The following is a 20,571-nucleotide window of genomic DNA, read 5'->3' as shown; positions in this document are numbered from 1 at the left end:
GCAATCCCAGCACGCGCAGGCAGCGTGCGCTTTCGTGTAGCTCAGCTGGGGAGAGCGTCGACGTGCTGGAGATGGAGGAAGATGTTGCTGCAGCCTCTGGGCTTATCTCTGGTGACCTTGTCCCAGACGGAGACAGCACAGCAGCAGGTCACAGAAGCAGGAGGTGTCTGGAAAGTCGGTTTGGGGGGCCAGAAGGGGCCCCCGGCTCTCTGCTGCAGCTGGGGCACGTGCTCTCCTGATGGGTCCCTCTGCCTGGGCCATCCCCGCTGTCCTGTTCTCATGCGGAGATGTTGCCTGACGCTGGGGTCTCCCCCATCAGCCCCAGCTCCCCCCATCCCACAACCACGCTCCTGAGCAAGCCCGGGAGGGCTGTGCACGAAATGCCTCTCGGAGATGTTTGATTCCTGGGGGTTTCCCCCCTCCACTTTTTTTGCTATTTGCTTTGACAGGGCCAGGTCCAGATGCTCTGAGGGAGAACCACCATACGGGTGGATGGCTGCTACCATGCCATAAAAGCTTGAGCACACAAACTGCCGCAGCTCTCATTCCCCTTCTGGCAGAGCCACAACAGCTACACTGGAGAAACCCCCCGGTTACTCCTGTTCCTAAGGTGGCGTTGGTATTAAGACACGACGTGTTGTGAGATGGGCCGAACCGTGGCCAGAGCTGCCGGCTGTGGGGGGCTTCATTAACTGTAAAGCCCAGGGAAATGCACGTGCATTGCTGCTGCTATGAAGCAGAGCCACGCTCTTTCAGACCAGCCTCCCCTGTGCCCTGTCCCACCACCCCCAAGGGGGTTGAGAGGCACCAGAAGAGCCCCTCGTTCCGGCAGTGTATCCTTTAGGATACCTTTAGGTATTTCCCATGGAATGGAGTTCCCTGGAGGCACCAATTCATAGAATCATAGAATTGTTTAGGTTTGGAAAAGACCTTTAACATCATCGAGTCCAACTGTTAACCCAGCATTGTCAAGTCCACCACTACACCATGTCCCTAAGGGCCTCATCTACACCTCTTTTAAATACCTCCAGGGATGGTGACTCCACCGCTTCCCTGGGCAGCCTGTTCCAAGGCCTGACCACTCTTTCAGTAAAGAAATTTCTCCTAATGTCCAATCTAAACCTCCCTTGGCGCAACTTGAGGCCATTTCCTCTCGTCCTATCGCTGTTACTTGGGAGAAGAGACCGACCCCCACCTCACTACAACCTCCTTTCAGGTAGCTGTAGAGCGCGATGAGGTCTCCCCTCAGCCTCCTCTTCTCCAGGCTGAACACCCCCAGTTCCCTCAGCCGCTCCTCATCAGACTTGTGCTCCAGGCCCTTCACCAGCTTCGTTGCCCTCCTCTGGACACGCTCCAGCACCTCCATGTCCTTCTTGTCGTGAGGGGCCCAGAACTGAACACAGGATTCGAGGTGCGGCCTCACCAGTGCCCAGTACAGGGGCACGATCACCTCCCTGCTCCTGCTGGCCACACCATTCCTGATACAGGCCAGGATGCCGTTGGCCTTCTTGGCCACCTGGGCACACTGCCGGCTCATGTTCAGCCGGCTGTCAACCAGCACCCCAGGTCCTTTTCCTCCGGGCACTTTCCAGCCACTCTTCCCCAAGCCTGTAGCGTTGCCTGGGGTTGTTGTGGCCCAAGTGCAGGACCCGGCACTTGGCCTTGTTGAACCTCATACATTGGCCTCGGCCCATCGATCCAGCCTGTCCAGGTCCCTCTGCAGAGCCTTCCCACCTCCAGCAGATCAACACTCCCGCCCAACTTGGTGTCATCTGCAAACGGACTGAGGGAGCACTCGATCCCCTCGTCCAGATCGTTGATAGAGATATTGAACAGGACCGGCCCCAAAACTGAGCCCTGGGGAACACCGCTCGTGACCGGCCGCTGTGTCTGTGCAAGAAGCTTCCTATTCCTTCATCGGGCCACTCTGGGGCAATATGCATCTGTGAGCCAAAGGTACCTGGGTCCACCTTGATCTAAGAGGAGCAGAGAAGCCACCACCACACCTTAGAGCTGCGTGGCATCTCCAGGGGGTTGCATTTTTATGATGCGCCATCAGCAAACAGGTTAAATAATACCAACACCTGCAAACACACGTAAGGGCAAGAGCTGCGCAGTGCATTACCAGCTGCGCCTGGCAACCTGCACAGGCAAATCTAACTCGTAAGCAACTGCACTAAAATAACCTGGTTTTAGAGCTCAAGCCACGAGAGCATCCCTCCAAACTGACCTGCTGAAATCAAATCCAGCCATGAGCAGAGGACAGCCCTCCAGAGACCTGCACAGAGTCTGTGCTCAAATCCTGAGAAATAAAGCACAGACTTCTCTCAAGGAAGCCTTTCCAAAACAAGAGAGCTGCTGCTCTTGCAAACAGCAAATAACATTATTTCACAAACCCTGAAATCCAGGCTGATACAGCAGCCTTTTCCCCCAGTAAGAAGCAGGTCTCCAAGGGAGGCGATGATGCATTATTCATTGTGCATGAAGCACGAGGCACACGAAGAAAAGGTGTTCATGGCACCTTGGAGGTAAAGGAGCTCAGTGCACGTGGGAGCTGAGGCGGGGAGGTGAAAGCCCTGCGGGGAAGGGCCCCATCCTGCACAGCACACCGGGGCAGGTCTGCCACGGCTCTCCTTTGCTCCTGGGGCATCACGCACCACCTGCTATAGCAGGACCCATCAGAGGTTTGTTGGAAAGGAGGACCTCCCTGCTGCTGCTGCAAGCCAGACAGAGCTAGATAAGTGGATGAGCAACAGTAAAGTCATTTTTCTCTTTTCCTCAGGTAGCTTATTAATCTCCTCAGGTAGCTTATTATTACAAATGAGTGGTGTACAGTGGGATAACTACACAGCACAGTTTGATTTCTTTGGTCAGAGAAACGCCCACGGCAGTACCGTCTGATCCCCACGCACGCAGGTGCGTGCACAAGGGGACACAGGGACCCGTGCAAAGAAAGGCCATTTGGGTGGGGAAATCAAAAACCAGGGTTGGCAGAGGCAGGACCCAGGCAAATCAAGCCCCAAAGCCAGTGAAGACCCAGGGAGCTGCGCAGGGCTGAGCAGACCCTGCTCTTCCACCCAGCGGTGTGCTGCGTTTCAGAGGGTGCTTCAAAGCACGAGGGGATGGCTTGAGAGCCGACAAACCCCACCCTCAGCTCTGCCACAGACTGACCTAGGGCAAATCTAGGGCAAATCTAGGGCAGATTTGCTTTTACTTTGGGTCTCCAGGCACAGCATCGGGTGCCTGGGTTACACGGGGGCAGAGGCAGGAGCGGAGCCCTCAATATCCCACCACACAGCGCGGGCAGTTCTTGTCTCCCTCTCTGAAATCATGTCTCGATAAATCAGCATCACAGTAGGTGATGCCTTAAGGTTTGCAAGGAAGTAGTTTCAGCAGCAGCAGCTTTCTCGCGGGCCCCAGCCGACAGCGCGCTGCTGACGTATTCCTGGTGTGCCAGGTAATATCTTCGCTGTCACCTGGGATCGCGGCGCTGGAGGTGACGTGCAAGGTAGACGGTGTAAGGCAGCTCCGCAGTCACTGTTTCAGGGCTTTTTCCGTGTCAGGAGTCACTTGATTCATAGGGTGGGAAGGTCCCTCTGGTGCAACAGCGGAACATGAAGAACATAAAGCCACAGCTCCTTGACAAGCCATGAGCTGGCAAATAAGTAATGACTTTTATTAGAGAGAGCCAGGCTTCTCCGCTCTCGGTGGTATCTGTTCGGACCTGTAATTTAACAAACGTGGCTGCTTTTAGTGCACACAGTGCTGCACTCCCTGGCTGCGAGAGCAGCAGGCTGCAGCGAGCCCGGGCGAGAGCCACTAAGAGCAATTAGATGCCTTCATCCTGCTCATCTTGGGGGAGTTTAGGTGGTGATCAGATGCTCGTGGGAGGAATGGCCATGGTGGTTGGAAGATGTTATACGCCCTCACCTCAGCATTCACCTCAGCCCATGGTGGGAGTCAGCACGTGCGGGTCGGGTGGGAGAGATGTGAGCCCTCCTCCTCTGTTCTGGTGCAGGGTCGGTGCAGCAGTGGGGCTGGGGAAACCAGCTGGTTTTCCACTGAAGGAAAGATGGGAGTGCTCTGCATCCAGCACTGTTCCCATCCAGGGAACAGCCTGGGCAGGAGGAAATAATGTGTTAAACCATCACTCCATGCCTGCTGTAAATGTCTCCCTTCAGCCACAAGCCCTTTTGGCTCTGGGACATGTGGTCCTGGCTCAGGTGAGGCTGTCACCAACTCCATGCGGTGTGACAATACACAGGGACTGAACTTCGGCATGCAGCTTGCCCCACACACTACAGACCACAGCAATAATTATAGGATCAAGGATCGTAGGATTATATCAAAGGATCACAGGATAATTCAGCCTGGAAGGCGTTTCAGGAGATCTCTAGTCCAGCTTCATGCTCAAAGCTGGGTCTGCTTGACCTCACACCAGGTGGCTCTTGGCTATTTCCAATTGGGTCTTGAAAGCCCCCGAGATGTAGACAGCCTAACCTCCCCGGGTCCCTGCTGCGGTGCTTGAAGATACCTAGCAGGCTGGGAATGGGCTGGGACAAGGACACAAGCCTTCAGGCATCAGTTATGATCAGACCTCACTTAGGAGAAGGGAGTCAGTCTTCTCTGAGCAGCTTTCAGACTCACATGCAGCACCTTCAGACTACGTCCACCCAAGTAAACTAACCGGCATGAGCCCTATTCTCCAACCCTGGGCCAACCCAGCTGGGCTGGGCCGTTCAACTCATCCCACACACAACCAAGCACATCCAAACGGCTCCGGGGACGCCCTGCCCCGGATAACCCCTCCTGGGTGGGTGGGTTGGGGCCAGGCACGTTGACCTGGGACCCCCCCATGGCTTGTGCTGATGGGTGAGGGACAGTGCCCTGGTTCTTGCTGTGTTCAGATTACTACACAGGCATAACTGCAGACATTCAGGATGGAAAAGGGCAGTTTGGGTTCCCTTAGCTGCATTCCAGTAATACAAGACTGATGGTTCCCAAAGCCTCCTTCTCTTCTTATCCCAACAGCGTTACCCTGGAATGGCTTCTCTCCTGGCTTCTCCTTTGCCCACCATCTCCACTGAGCTGGGGTCACTGGCTGCAGCTGCCTGAGTCCTTGGCCACGCTCTGATCCTGTATCTCACGTCTACCTCCTCTTAAGGCAAATGGGAAGCAAAAGCAGCCACGCAAGCTCTGGCGACTTGGCCAGCAAAGCCCTTTCCCATTAAAAATGGTGGGCGCTCACCACAGCTCGCCTGACTTTCCTCTTCTTTGCTCCACAGGCTCATTGGCACTTTCCGGATGGTCCTGCAACAGGTGGTGGAGGAAGGGCAGGTAGAGGTGACAGACACGCTCATAGACGATAATAATTCGGCCATTCAGGTAGGTCATGAGGAATAAGCGGCCACTGATGTCCTTCAGTCGTTGGCCCATCTGTCCGTACTTCTACTGACTCTCTGGGAACAGAGGAGTCTGTGTTATGCACCTGAATCCCTGAGCTTTCCTTCATCCCATTATTCTTGGTCTGAAGGACTAAGGCAGCCTCAGGATTGTCCTGAGGGTGCCCAGCAAAGGCTGGGTATTCTGCAGGGCGTGAGAAGTTTAGGGTGGGGGCAAAGCAGGAAGGAACCTGCTCATTCTTAAAGTTTCCACACACTACTAGAGATGGTCTTCTGTGGGGGGCACAGGCAACGCGGAGGGGTCTGCTAGCTGTTGAGCTTGAGGTTTGCGAAGTTTTTTGGGTATTGAAGACATGAAGGATCTCTTGGGCTCGCCAAGGCTGGCGCAGGTTCATGTACAGGCTCAGCAGGAGGGGCGAGGGCGGCAAGGCTTGGCCATAAGCCCCGGTTTCCTGAAGCCACCCAGCAACCCTCCCGCATGGTCTCGTTTGGCCCTGAAGCCCCCAGAGCTCCAGACACCCAAGAAACTGTGCGTGGGAATTAGCTGGTAGGACCCAACTCTGTGCAATGCACTGCCCATCTCTATTGCATTTTAAGGTACCCTGCAGACAGGGTGCAATTGCTCGTGCACAGCTCAGAAATAGCCTGAAAATGTCCTGCTGCTGGAGACCCATGGCAGCTCAGAGCACAGCGTGGTCCTCAGACCCCCGCAGAGATGCTGAGCAGCAGCTTTGATCACAGTCCCACGCCGAGCTCTGCTCCCAGTGCCCTCCTCCTGCACCTGAGCAATCCCACGCTGGCTCTGCCCCAGCCATCAGTGCATCAGCTTCAATCCATGCCGATAGTACCGGGCGTTTGAAATGCTCGACACTTGCAGTATTTGTCTCTGACCTCAACGCTGCCGTTACCTGACCCCTGTAGCACATGAGGAACACCTCGTGCAGCAGCTCGCCTGAAGCCCCACTCTTCATCCCCCTCTGGGGAAAATAAGGATAAGAAATACCATGAGGTCTGGGTCTGCACCCCTCACCCAGAGCCCCCCATGCCAAGGAAAGGGCTCCCTGTCTGCAGAGCAGCTGCTGCCTAACTCAGTGCGTTTCCATCTGGCTAACGCGTCTCATGGGAGCTGTTTCCCATGGAGACTGAGTTTTATAACACACTTGGAAATACAGCTACTTCTGATCTTCTCGGGTATCAAAACCCTGGTGTTTTAATTAAAAAATAAAAACTCCGCTTCCCCCCTCTCCCCTTTTCTTATTCCTTTATAAGCTGCTTCTGCACTCAGCATAAAGGAAAAATGCAATTGCATGTAACCCTCTGTGCTAACAACAAGCAATTAGCAATGAAAAGACGAGTGGTTTCATTAGGAGGAGACAGGAGGTGACTTCTCCTGTGGGGGCAGAGGAAATGAAACCAATAAAAGTGCAAGGGATACAGTCCTGAGGAGGGAGAAAAAATGGAGGGGCTGCAGACCCAGGGTGCAAAAATGATTTCAGGGTTGGAGAAAACAGCTCCTGCTGTTCTCTTGGTTTATCAGACTGAGAAGTTGCTTGATTAAAGTCCATGGGACCCTCCGAAGGAAGAAAATCCCGTATTTTTAAGACCCTTCATTGTCACAGTGGGGAGAGAGAAAAATCAATGGATGAAAATTAAATACATGCAACTTCTCAATGTCAAAATGATGAAATTTTTAGAATGAACCACCCTAGGACTGAGGAGGTACCTGCATTGCCTGGTGCCTTGCAGCCTGGCCAGCAGCCTGGTATAGCTGCACAGTAGGTCAAAGCAAGTGGTCTGCTGCCCTTCGCCTCTTTATAAGCCGTGTGCTTCTAACTGGAGGCACCTGGAGGAGAAACGACCTTCCCCAGCCCGTGCCTGATGTGCTGGATAACCTGTGCCCATCACCTCCCCTCTGAGGACCTCAGGTCTACATCTCCTCTGTGTCGTGGCCGCTCTGCTGGAGTTGTTTTGGTTGGAATCCTCAGAGTGCTCTGGAAAACATAAATACTGACTGTTGTCTATTGCTACAAAATCGGGGCAGCCTGGGCAAGGCAGGTTTTACAGGAGTAGAGGTCTCCCTTGGATAAGACAATAAATCCTGCCACATTCCGCATGCTGCAAGCCATATGGATGCCCATGCACAAATCCTGCATTTCTAAAGCTTGCTGTGAGCAGAAATGCCACGTCCCTCGATTTCCCCTGCATTTCTGGGGCACCTTCTTAGCTCCAGGTCACCCCTGTTCAAACCGGAGCTGGGAGGGGAGGGTATGTGTTTGCATGTTGGGCTTTCAGCAGGATTTTGGATCCCTTCTCCCATGCAGTACCCATTGCAACTTCAGGGGCACAGAGACAACTCAGCCTCCTAAATTCTCTGCCCGCTCCCAGCCTTTGCTCCAGCAAGAGGATAAATTCGGACTGAGGGAACCTCGAGAAGAGAGAATCCAGAGGGCAACGCCTGGGATGTTTTGCATGGAGAAATGTTAGTGGAAATATAAATCTGGAATAGCTCCTGATGGGCAGCAGAGTCAGCCCTCCTGGAGAGGTGACCCACTTTCTCCCGGGCTTGAAAGATGCTGTTTCTTTTAGTAGGCTTAGGAGTGGACTCGGCCAGTGAGGGCTGTTGCAGGAGGCAAACGGGACTGAAAAATGATCAGCCATGTCGAGGAGGCAGAGGTGGGCGGGTATGAAAAGCCACTGCCCATCAGCTCAGGCGGGATAATCGGCCGTCTGCGCTCCTCGTCCTTTGAGATGCAAAGAAAAAGGTTTTGCTTGGAAGCAACGTGTTCCTCGCACTGAGCAAACTCAAAGACAAATCATGCACAAGAGTTGCAAAAATCACCTCCAGAATTGGGCAAGAAAGCAATCTCTATCTGTCCCCTCTCTGCAAACCTCGCCTCTCTCAGCTCCTTAAAACCTGTGGCTTTAAAGGCACGTTTCCTCTGCAAAGGCACCCGAGCAAGTCCTGGCGTTGCATTGTCCCCAGGAGGGCCGCCGGCAGGGGTGCTCAAGGTGCTGTAACGCAGCTCCATTTCTGCAAGATGCTGGGCTGGCACCAGGGATCCCTCCTGCTCGCCGAGGTCCTACCCCAGCACAACCATCCCACCTCCAAACCCCCCCGGGGCGGCCACACCGCGGACACGGCGGTGTGAAGCAGGGCCAGCTCCGAACATCAGCCCCCAGCTCTGGGTGAAGGGAGAGGCGCGTCTCCACTGCCGGCGTTTCTTGGAAAGCGCTTTCCAGGCGTACCTTCATCTTTCTGCAATCAAATGCAAAGGAAGGGTTGAAAATCGTTTTCCTTTTTCTGTGCTGACTGCAAAACATCACCGGGAGCTTCCAGACAGTCCTAATAACATTATTGACTTGCCTTAGCAAAGAGATTAAAAGAGCCAGGAATTGTAAAGCCAGGAGGGATATTACAAAATCATCATCTGGCCTCCTACAAGAGAGGCTCTGGGATGTCTCAGAATTTGTTATTATCTCAAGTGGTGAAAAAAAAAACAAATAAAAATGATTTTAGAATGTCCAGAGACAGAGCAATCCCAGCCCTTCAGTGAATCATTCCCCTCATTAATTTTCTTTACTGTTAAATTGAGAGTTTTGTTCCCAGTGTGAATTTCTCTTGGTTTTAGCTTACACCTACTAATTTCCCTTCAAACAAGTGATGATTTTATTCAGCCCAAACCAAAATCTTGCAGTTTATTACACCCATAATTTTTCATTTCTTTTAAAGGTTTCTTAAACCTTTAAATATAGTTTAAACATGAGATTTCAAAATCAAATGTTTCACAACAGTGTTGAGGCGGTTTGAAAATGTGAAAAATTAATGTTTCAACATGGATCTTTGTCTCTCCTCTGCATTTGCTTTTTTAAACAATCCGAAACAGCTTGGTGAGGTCAGCACAGTGTGGCAAATCATTTTGATTGACTCAGATTTGTATTTTGCCATATGAAGAATAAAATCAGTCAAAACCTTCCACAAAGCTCTGTTTCCAGCTGGGTTTGAGTCACCCCTTAGCTGTCATTTGCTAAATGCACAGAATCCTTCCAGGCCATATCTTGTATTTTCCAGCCTTTCATCATCCCTTTGACAAGCTGTGGTTGGAGCAAGTCAGGATGCTGCACCTCTTCTTAACCATACAGATGAAAAAAGGAAGATTTTGTAATAAATTTTCCCACTCGCTGTTTGTTAGCCTTTTCGTTTTGTCCTTGTGTCTAAAATCGATTGCCTTTGCATTGAATACTTATAATTTCTCCGTGGAAGCTGAATGGAGGTGGAGAATGGTTTTTGCTTCTGTTTTGATCTTTGTAGCAGCTGTTTGCCTTTCAAAATAGATATAGTTTTAGCGGAGATATTTTTCTGGCTGCTTTGTCCAAAGCTGTGGTTTTAGAAGGACTTTGGATATCAGGGCAAAGGCAGTGCCAGCAGTTCTTTGCAGCAAGATGAACTTTCCCATGTTTGATTGAGTTTTAAATCCAGGGAAAGATTTTTTGGGAAAAAATGTTTGGGAGCTCCAACCCTAAATTTGCTGCAGCAGCCTGGTGCAATCTTGGGTGGGTAAGTGGGGGATGACCATGTAGAAGAGGGAGAGGACCTTACTCTTACTTGGTTCATCCAGAAGAAGCATTAGATCAAGCTTGGATGTGCCAGGTCCCTTCCCGTCCCCGAGCCCCAGCTGGGCTGGCCATGGCCAGGCTTGAGACCCCCTCCCCAAACCAGGATCTATCCAAACCTCCCTGGGGTTGCCCATCCCTTGCCAAACCCTGGGGATGGGATGGGGCCAGGCAGGAGCAAGGCACCGTGCACCCGTGGGGCTTGGCAGCCCAGCACTTAACAGCAGGGCACAAATTCTTAACAAGTTGATGCACCACAGAGAAAAACCCACCAACATGACGTGGCTTCATCTGCTCATGGTGCCTTCAGCTGCTCAAAGGGTTTGTCTGCTTTTGGTCTCCCATATCTGATGTAGCTGGTCTGGGATGCACCAGCAACTCCAAGTGAATGAGGTCCCTGAGCAGGAGGGAGGCTGCAGCACCTTGCCTGAGCTGGGTCGGACCACCTCCTGAAGCCAAAGACCTGCTCTCCAACTGTCTCATGCACTAGGAAAGAAGAGACTTTGGGGTCAGTAAGGCTCAGAAATCAAACCAGCTGATGCAACAGCTCTTCCTGCCTTTCAGATTTTGCAGGACTTTCCTTCCTCCCTGTGCTGCCCTTGCGGGCTGACTGTGTCTTCCTTGTGTCTTGCAGACCAGCATCTCCATAGAGATCAGGTACCAGGCTCTGGACGGGACAGTGGGCACATGGAACGACAAGGAGTTCCTGCAGACCCCCAGCGCCCACTCAGAGGGGGATGGCAGGTACCCTTCAGAGACAGACAGCCTCCTCTCCAGCCACCGGCAGGGCTCGGACACCTCTCCGGGCAAGTCCAACCAGCAGTCTGCAGAGAGAAGCTTCAGAAGGTAACGCTCAGCACTCGGAGATGTGTGATGGCAGCCGGGATGGGGAAGGCTTGGCTTGTCATGAAAGGGCAGCATTGCCCCAGTGTTCCTCTAAGGTGCTTCACATCTCCTGGCCGTCAGAAGACCCATTATCACAGCTCAAGGTGAGGATGGGCTGTAAGTGTCCATCCACGGGTGCCAGCAGGTCCCTGGTTCTCCACCACGCCTGCCCAGCACAGAGCTGAGTCTGCCGGCAAGAGCTGAGGTTTGTAGCGTGCGGCAGATGCTGGACAGCAAATGCAATTAAGTACAGATTCAGAGAGGATTAAGGGTCTGGCTGGTGGTCAGGCCTCATATTGGACGGGATTAGAGCCACGCGTGTGCAGATGTGTGGGGGCTTGCATCCCGGTGGAGCTCGCGGTGTCCCCAGGACTGAGCTGCCTTCGGGCAGGAGGTGGAGGTGTGCCGAGGGGCGGGTGCAGCTGCAGCCAGGGACAGGGGGAGGAGGGCATGTCGGCCACAAAACCACACCAACGTGGATGCTTCTGGGGTGGAAGGTGACAGTGACAGTGTCTCTGACCCGCGTGCTGGGGGGGCAGCATGAGTGTGCACATCCCATGGCAAGGCAGCTGGCACGGCAGAGGCTGGAGGAGAAAGCAAGGGCGCTGTGGCACGGGCGGAGGGAATGAGCCCTGGCACCTCCCTTGCAGCATTGGCCCTCAAACAGACAAGCACTTCTTCTCAAAGGCACTGTCAAAGCTCCACGGCGGTCTGTCGGGACCTCAGTACCTCACCAGGCTTAAACGAAATCCCATACCGCAGGCAGTGCCTGGCCGGTGAGCCCTGTTTGGATTATCTGAGGGACCCTTCACCCTGTGATGGGTGGGGACACCTCCAGGGATGTTCTTCTAAGGGGTGCTGTTACCAGCCTTCTATTCATTTAAGGGTCCTTAGCATCACCCTTGTCTCTTTCTAAGCTCATGGGACCCGACACGGGATGAAAACAAGCCCAGGGACTGTATCCTTCCATTTCTTGACACAAAGCTGGTGTAACCAGTTGCAAACCCAGCCTGGTGACTGGGATGGGTGGAGAGGGCTCAGGACTGGGGACGCTGCAGTTGGCTGTCCATTGGGATGAAGCTGGGACCAGTTCTGCCATGAGCTGTGGCTTATGGATGCTCAGGGTTCAGCCCCTTTACCACCTCATATGCAGCCACGAGGCCAAGGCATGGATGGACACCGAGGCCCCAGTGATGCTGGGCCAGATTCAGCCCACCCCATCACGGGCGCTTTGGACCTCGTGCTCAAATCCTCACCCAGCTCGTCAGGCAACAGGAGAGATTTGCCAGTGAGCAACCACTTTGAAACCACTTGTGTATAAATGTACTGGGTTCGTGGGCTGCTCAGCCAGATTGTCAGGCAGCTTTACATAGTTTATGTAGTGTGGTGACTTTGTCGGTCTCCACTCCAGTAGCTCTTCAACCCGTTGGCCTCTTTCAGTTGGAAGAGTGGAGACATCAAAGTCCTGAGCTTGCTAAAAGTCTCGTGGAAAGAGATAAACTGGTAGAGGAGAGAGACTCCATAAGGGGGACAGGCAGCGAGTGCGGGAGCCCGGCAGAGCTGGGTCCTCAGGTCGCCCACCGCTCTCCCGGGGCGAGCACAGCCCTCGTCCGAGGGCTGCGAAGTGCGGTGGGTCAAAGAAGGACAGCCCTTGTGCTTCCAAATCCGCATGGGAGCCCAGCCTGCAGGTGTGAATCCAAACATACCCCTAGGAACCGGCTGCTTTTTTAATAGCATTTACACCTCGGCGCTGCTGCGGCCGTACATCCCCACGCTGGGTTTATGCAATTGTGTGCTCAGTAGCGTTGGCTTTCTGTCTGGGTTTAGCACTTTATTGTGGCCATATAAGGGCAAAATTTCTTTTTCCCCACAGTGCGAGATGGAGGGAAGATATCTCCAGTCGCTCGCATCGTTCCTAGGCAGTTAATTAACTGTGTGAATTGGGCTGAAACCTGTGAATTTTCAAGCAAATTGGAAATGCAGATTTGTTTCCCAGCTCAGTGGACCGTGATGTTGCTGAACAGGGAAGATGCTGAAGGAGCTAAAAGGGGGATGGCGGGGCAGCGTACCAGGCACAGCCCGGCTTGCAGAGTGGGTTTCGGTTGGTCTGTCTGTCTGTCAGCCCCGTAGGTTGGGAAACCAGCGTCCTGCCAGCGCCACGTGGACTTTGGAGACGCGGGCAGCGAGACGTGAACGTGACTTTACTCTCCCCGGAGATGTAACTAACGGCGCGTGGCTGATGCATCGCCTGCAGCAGGCGGTCGGACGCATTGAGGCTCTGGATTAGATCCTCGGGGACTGTGAAGCACGTCTAAATGGCCAGCTCAGCTGGAGGTTGAGGACAGCCCCATTTAGCCTGACAGGTCCCACCCGGGGGCAGTTTTTAAGAGGTGTGCGGTTTGCTGCGCGCCCCTGCCCGGGTGCAGAGATGGCTGAAGGCTGCTGAGCTGCGCTGGCTGCACGCAGACAGGGCTGAGCAGAAGGACTTTTTGAGGTTGGCTTGTACTTCCAGGTGAAAAATCCTTCCTGTTGGAGAGCTGAAGTAAATGCAACAGCTTATAAACAGGCGGCAGGGCCATGTCAGGTTAAATACCGCTGTGGCATCTGCGAATGGTACTGCGGCACCGATCCTTGCACAGGATTCCCCCCCAGGCCAGCGCCCCTTAGCAGGTGGGAGAGTGGTTCCTGGTGGTCGCAGTTTGGTGAAAGTCCCTTGATATTTGGCTTCAGCTTCTCCTTCGGATCCAGGATGCTTTAGAAAAAAATCCCTTTGTACACAGGGCTTTTGCTGGGCGAGGCCGAGAGCTGCAGGTGGCCCGTCAGCCCCAGCGCAGCCAAGAGAACTGCGGTAGCCCCTTCCCGTTGCCTCGCAGCCCCGGCTCCCAGGAGCAGGCTGTGCAATCCTGCACTCTAAGCAAGCTCGCAGGCTGTTTTAAAGGAGGAGAGGGAGGAGCATCCCTTAGCAGACACGCCAAAAAAGCAAGACGTGCTAGTCCCGCTGTCCCAAGCTTAAGTTGGCATGGGGACGATTGCACTAAAACTGGTTTCACCTGCTGCTTTTGTCCCAAGGAGCTTCCCCATGTCCTCTGGTTTGGAGTCTTGTCCCACAGCAGGTCATTCTGAGCGCAGGGGGCTGTCGGGCTTGGCTGTGTCTTGCTGCCCTGCACCTCTGCCAACCCCAAGGGCCGTGGTCATTAATGTCACCACCACCATTGTTACCCATACCAAGGAGGGAAAGGGCTGACGTTTTCCATGTCACCACCCTTGCAGGATGGAAGAGGACGAGATGTATTACCACAGTGAAGATGAACTTTTGGGAGAGGGGGACACCCTTAGCCAGGGATCCCTCAACACGAGGTAGGGAGCCAGTCAGCACCCACTCGTGCTGGTGGCAGTGGGGTTTGCAGTGCTGTGTTGCTCCTGCCTTGTCCCTATGGATGTCCCACAAGCATTGCCCCTGGATTCCCATGTCTTGGCTGCAGGAGAGCTGGTGGGGAGAAACAATGGAGCAGCTGGAAAAGCATCCTTGGAAAGGATGCTCAGGAGAGGTGCTGGGATCTAGGATGGAGAAAGGGGCTTGGGGTGAGGCTGCAACTGGGGTACCGCCTCGGCTTTGAGGCCCCCTTCCTTCTCCAGGTCCCACCACACATCAGGCACAGCTGTGCCCAGAACCAGAGATCAGCCATGTCCTGTGCATGGGGAAGAGCTCCTTGTGATGTGCATGAAGATCTGATTTCTGTTTGCAGTGGCTTTTCTTGCAGTGCGGTGCTGTGAGTTGTTCCCCACCAGGGGCCAGAAAGAGTTTGGGGAGGAGCTGCAAAAAAGAGAAGTTCAGGTAAAACCCAGGGACCAACCCAATGCCTCTGAGAGCTGCTCAGCCAAAGGAAGGAGCATTTTGGGGGGACTCCTCAACTCGTGTGGGTCCAGTGGTGGCAGAGAGCACATGAGAGTGGTCCTTCCTACACACAGCTCTTCTGGGGAGCTCATTTCTTACAGCAGCTCCCCATGCAGCCTGTCGCCGAGTGCCTCAGGCTTCACTAGCATGAAGATATTGACTGTCCGTCATGGGAATTTATGGCCACACCTGTACTGGTAAACACCTCTGTCAAGTCTCGTTAATTAGACAGTGCCAGGCCAAGCACCTGAAGTGCCCATAACATTAATAAATTATTAGGACAGCCTCTGAGAAGGTTTTCGCTACCTAGCACTGACCCAAACGATCCCCAGGCAGGGTCAGGAGGTACAACAGCCATGGGCCAGTCCCAAAGGGCAGATTAGGGATTGCCCATCCAAACCCTTTCTTTCAAACCCTGAAGCCAGGCAGTTTGGCTTCAAAGGCAGGGAACGTGCCCTTGAACTTATAATGTCAGCGCAGAGATAGGTGGCTGTAGCACATGTGAGCAGCACACTCCAGAAGCACGTCTGCTCCTGCACGTACCCAAGGCTGTAGATGCATCTGGGATGTCTGGGTGCCTGGAGGTGGAGGGACAGTCGAAGTGCTGTGACAAGGCTGCTGGATGCCTGGGAGTCCCCCAAAAGCCCAAATGCCACTTGGGCCAAGCCCAGATGTGGGAGCCATCACTCCATGCGTTGGATGGGGCATTGCTGTGCAACGCCTTCAGCTTCCCGAGGGTACCACTGCTCGGTGTGGGGACCGAGATGGGCAGCCCTCCTGTGCCACACCAACTTTTGGACCTGGCCGAACCAGGGAAGCCAAGTTCAAAGCCAAGTCCAGCGCTTGCTTTGCCTTCAAGGGTTGGGTTGGATTGGGGATGAGTTGCTCATCATTTTGGCACAGGACAGCCAAAAATCAAATTTCTGCAAGGCAGCAGTGAGATACATTGTAGGGATAAGGGGAGAGATATCCCAGGTCTGACTGGGAGGGAGTTCAGCTCCCGTCCCTGGAGATGCTTAAGTTCAAGCTGGATGCACATCTGAGGAAGTGGCAAGCTGAACCCCCCTGGGGAAGAAGTTGGACTTGAAATCTTCTTGGCAGCCCCTTTGCCTGTAATTCTGTGTGTCTTCACAGTCTGTTTCCATCCTCTGTGTCCCCCCGGGGGGGCTTTGAATCCGAATGAAGGCAGTGGAAAGATCCCCCTGGATTTCCACAGGCTTTCTGTCAGTGTCGTCTCCATCACAAAGCTGTTTACCTCCTCCCCTGGCTCATTAGGGACATTATTTTGTTATTCAGCTGATTCCCTTTCCTGAGGGGATGCAGAAGGGGGGAAACAAACAGACCTTGAAATGGGAAAAGCAGCAGCAACAACAAGGAATATATAAATAGCGCTGGGCTTGCTGAGCACTTCTCAGCCGTTGGCTTGCAGCCTAATAAAGGTGCCAGCGTGCTGGTGAGACGCGTGTTGGAAACGTGTGCCGACTGCGGGGATTGTATCAGAGTTATTTGCAGCCAGGCTCAGTCCCTGTGCTGTCAGGAGAAGACACACACCTTGCAGGGAAATACCATATTTGCTCTTGTAACTCCTCTGTGCCCAGAGCAACGACTTCAGTTCATAGAAGACGATCGCACAAGGTGAATTCTCTTGTTTTCTGGACAAAATCTCAGGTGAGGGAATGAGACAGGGGAGGCACAAGTTCGTACGGGGAAAATAAATGGTCCAAATGGAAGCACAGGTGAGGGTTGGGCTCTGAGACAGTAAAAGGCAGAAAAAGCTGTAACTGCAGTCACGATTCAGCCAAAGAGGTGCCTAAATCCCTCGGCCCTGCTGGGCAGGGGTTGAGGAGTCACCCCCTGAGCACCACTGCGGCTGGATGCTGCGGAGCAGAGAGGTCAAGCGAGGTCCCTCTGCTGCCAGCATCCCTCATCGCTCCCACCACCCCTCTGCTGCCAGCACCTCTGTTTGCCTGGGCAAGCCAACGGCCAGGTCAGGGCACGGATTCACCTGGCAAAAAAGTCAAGCAGTAAATAAATAAAAGCCAAGCAGGCTTTTATTTATTTGTTTTTCAAAACTGGATCACCTCCAGTTCACCGTGGGACACACACTGACCACCAAGCTGGCTCCAAACCTTTGCTGTTGACCCATAGCCTGAAACTTGCTGAACTTCTGCCTGGACTCAGACTTTGCACTTTTGCACAGAAGCTCAGACCTGCCTGCAGATGTGGGGGTCCGGCCAGGTTACTAGCCAGGGTCACCTCCCTCCGGTGGCTTAGAGGTGGGGAGGTCCTTATGTCCAGGGGCTGCCCAAGGAGGTAACCAGCACTCTAGGGAAGGCTGGTGGGGATGTTTGGGACATTACGGTGCTGAGCCGTTACGCAGCAGTGAGCAAGGGATGCCAGATTTGCCTTCTCTTTGCCACTGTGCCTTATCCCCCTTAGCAAAGCAAGACCTGAAAGCCCTGCCCCCATGCGTGCCGCGCAGGGGCCACTCTGCCCTCAGCAGTAGGGACAAATCCTTAAGGGATGGCCATTTGCTCCCCATAAAGTCCCAGCAGGATTCCTGGCAAAGAAGTGCAGATGCAAAGCTCTTTTTGCTATTTTTCTTCCATGACAAGGAAAAGTACCCAAGGGCCTGGAGCACCTCCTTGGCTCCCTGCTAGTGATTCAGGCAGAGACAAATAGCACGCAGAGAAAGAAGGCTGCAGTCAATAGACCTGCAGGAAGCAGTTTGTTGGAGGCTGCTGCCTCACTGGAAATATTCTTCTTAAAACACAGCCATGCTTCCTCACGGCTTGACCCTTGCCTGCTGACGGATCCCTCAGGAGCCTGGACTCATACTCTGGTTGCATACGTGGTGCTTTCATGCAGTGACAGCATCATTATTGGCATTTAACCTTGTGAACCAGTTGGTATCGGCATAGTCCAACTCCAGCTCTGGGGTTTTTTCCAGCCCCTGGAACAGCCTTTAATTTTTGCCATCCAAGTACGTGATGTCTTTTCTAAGCTACCTTCCCAGGCTCCCTCAACCTTAAATGAAGAGCAGTGGGGCATCTTCACAGGCTGTTCATCTCCCCCCAGACCCAAGCTTGAGGCAGGTGGGGGATCCCCCTTCCACTCTGCCTTTGCTTCACCAGTGAATGGGGGGAATCCTAGACCAGAGCTTTACTCTCCACCTAAAGTTTAAATGGCTCAAGGTTAGCGAGACAATTCCCATCTCCGAAGTGCCTGCAGGCAGTCCAAGGTGGCAAATTAAGGCATTGCAAGAACTACTTTTATTATTCCACTAACTGGAACTGTAAGCCCACGTATTTATTAAAGACAGACCATTATTCCCTTATTTCTACTATATTTGAACATTAGATCTATTACCAAAATTAGCAAGACTCTTAACTAGCCGAGTCCCGCAGGGTGCTAATCAAGACCTCTTTGCAACACTTCTTCATACGGGCTCCAGAGAGAGCTCCTGCGCTCCTGACACTCCATGGACCAAAGGAGCAGTGGGGGAAATGGATGGGTCCCTGTGGGCCATCCCGTCCGGAGCATCCTCCCCAGGCACAGCATGGCCAGCTCCAGTTTCTTCTGATAGCTCTAGTTATTTTGATAGCTCTAGTTATTTTGGCAGCCAGGAGCAAGGACTCCTGGTGCTCTGCATTTGCCCTCCAGCAGAGGAGGTGGGCTGATGGGCTCATCTAAACCTCATTGCTCTCTGCAGCTTCCTGAGGAGGGGACGTGGAGAGGGAGGTGCTGAGCTCTTCTCCCTGGGATCCAGGGACATCCTGGGAATGGTTCAAAGCTGCACCAGAGGAGGTTCAGACTAGACATTAGGAAGCATTTCTTTACCGAGAGGGTGGTCAAACCCTGGAGGCTTCCTGGAGAGGTGGTCGACGCCCCAAGCCTGTCAGTGCTTAAGGAGGCATTTGGACAATGCCCTTAATAACATGCTTCAACTTTTGGTCAACCCTGAAGCGGTCAGGCACTTGGACTAGATGATCGTTGTAGGTCCCTTCCAACTGAAATATTCTATTCTATTCTATTCTATTCTATTCTATTCTATTCTATTCTATTCTATTCTATTCTATTCTATTCTACTCTACTCTACTCTACTCTACTCTACTCTACTCTACTCTACCTTTGGCCTGCCTGGGGCCAGGGGCTCTGTCTGCACAGCAGGGCAGGAGACGAGAGCTGGACCTTGATCATCTGCTCCAGGATGCTCAGGCAGGGCCACCCCTGATCGGTCTGGATGGGTCCTGGCTGGAGGGGAGAGGTTGCCCCGGCAGGCTGGGGTTCCTGCTTGTGGGAGTCATGGATTAGTGAGTACGTGAAGAAGAAGTTAGAGAGAGGGAGATTGCAGCAGCTGAGCTGTCTACATGAGGCAGGTTTTTCAGGGATAATGGGGCTGGATGCATCCATGCAAGCTTGCAGCAGCAAGGGGAAGATGCAGAAAATATTGGTACAACCTGTCCCATCCCTGGGAGGGGGAGGGTTTAGCCCCCACCCCAATCTGCCCTGAGATCGATCCCCAGACAGATTGCAGCAACTCTGAAGGTATTAACGGCACCATTGACTGTGTTTTCACGGCAGGGGAGGACACAATGCCCCGAGAAACGTCTGAGGCATTGCGCAAAGCTGAGCCTGGCTCGGGCTGAGGCAAACCTGTGCTGGAGTTTACCATTAATCAAACAAGGGAAAAAAAAAGAAAGAAGAGACGTTTCACATTCAGGCTTTTGAAAAGAATCAAAGGGCACTCTGATGTGACCATCCTTTTCAATCAAAGAAAAGGACTCATTTTGTTTAAAATTTTTTTGTTCATATGAACAAAAATGTCCTGGCTCCTTTGGAAGGTCCTTCTGTTTCCATCAGTTACGGGGCCCCAGACCCAAGACAAAATTGCACCGAAAGAATAAAAAGAAGAGAAAGTTTTGGTGTTGCCAAATCTGCATTTCAAAACCAGGCATCAGTGTGGCTGGGAAGGGCTCCTCTCCTGGCCATCCTCATCCTCATCCCCCCATCCCCTTCACTGCGGCTGTTCTAAAAGCATTGCAGATCTGAGCATGCCCGGGGTTGTCCTTTCTCCAGCCAGAGGAACCCCCTGGACTCTCCTTCCTCCACAGAAGATGGTCCAGGGTAGCTGGACCAGGGTGCAGACAGCTAGATCTAGGCTCAGGAGCAGGCAGTGGAGCAGGGAGGGAAAGGACAAGAGAAGGGGGATTAGCAAGGCATGGCCCTTTCTGTCCCCTGAATGTCACAGGAGCAGCCTAAGGCATCATGGGCCAAGCCAGTCTACAGCCCGGGAGACACAGAATCATCGAATCACAGAATGGTTTGGGTGGGAAGGGACCTTCAAAGGCCACCTAGTCCAACCCCCTGCCATGGGCAGGGACATCTCCAACCAGACCAGGTTGCTCAGAGCCCCGTCCAACCTGACCTTGAATGTTCCCAGGGATGGGGCATCTACCACCTCTCTGGGCAACCTCTGCCAGGGTTTCACCACCCTCGGTGTAAAACATTTCTTCCTCCTATCTGGTCTGAATCTCCCCTCTTCTAGTTTAAAACCATTCCCCCTTGTCCTATTCAACAGGCCCTGCTAAAAAGTCTGTCCCCAGACGTGGGGACCTGGTTTAACTCCCAGCTTTGCAAATGACCTTTCCTATGATCTCAGGCATCTTCCTTCCTTGCTCTGCCTTTCTTTCACCCCACTCCCAGCTTTGAGACCCGGTGCTATCTTTTTCCTCCTGGTCAGTCTGCTGGGACTCAGACATAGACATCCCCGAGATG

At 53.2% G+C, this 20,571-nt stretch overlaps 1 protein-coding gene across 1 annotated transcript in view; it reads left to right on the top strand.

Moving 5' to 3' along the window:
* Positions 1 to 20,571, top strand: part of OTOF (otoferlin) — a 111,583-nt gene that overhangs the window by 32,232 nt on the left and 58,780 nt on the right. The window contains exons 4-6 of the mRNA XM_075144605.1: positions 5,286 to 5,385; positions 10,648 to 10,859; positions 14,169 to 14,255. Coding sequence (XP_075000706.1) covers positions 5,286 to 5,385; positions 10,648 to 10,859; positions 14,169 to 14,255 — 399 coding nt within the window. The remainder of the gene's footprint in view (positions 1 to 5,285; positions 5,386 to 10,647; positions 10,860 to 14,168; positions 14,256 to 20,571) is intronic.

This window comes from Calonectris borealis, chromosome 3 (genome assembly GCF_964195595.1).
Source record: "Calonectris borealis chromosome 3, bCalBor7.hap1.2, whole genome shotgun sequence".
NCBI classification, from domain to species: domain Eukaryota; kingdom Metazoa; phylum Chordata; class Aves; order Procellariiformes; family Procellariidae; genus Calonectris; species Calonectris borealis.
The sequence above is the reverse complement of the archived record's forward strand: the minus strand, read 5'-3'. Positions and strand labels throughout refer to the sequence as shown.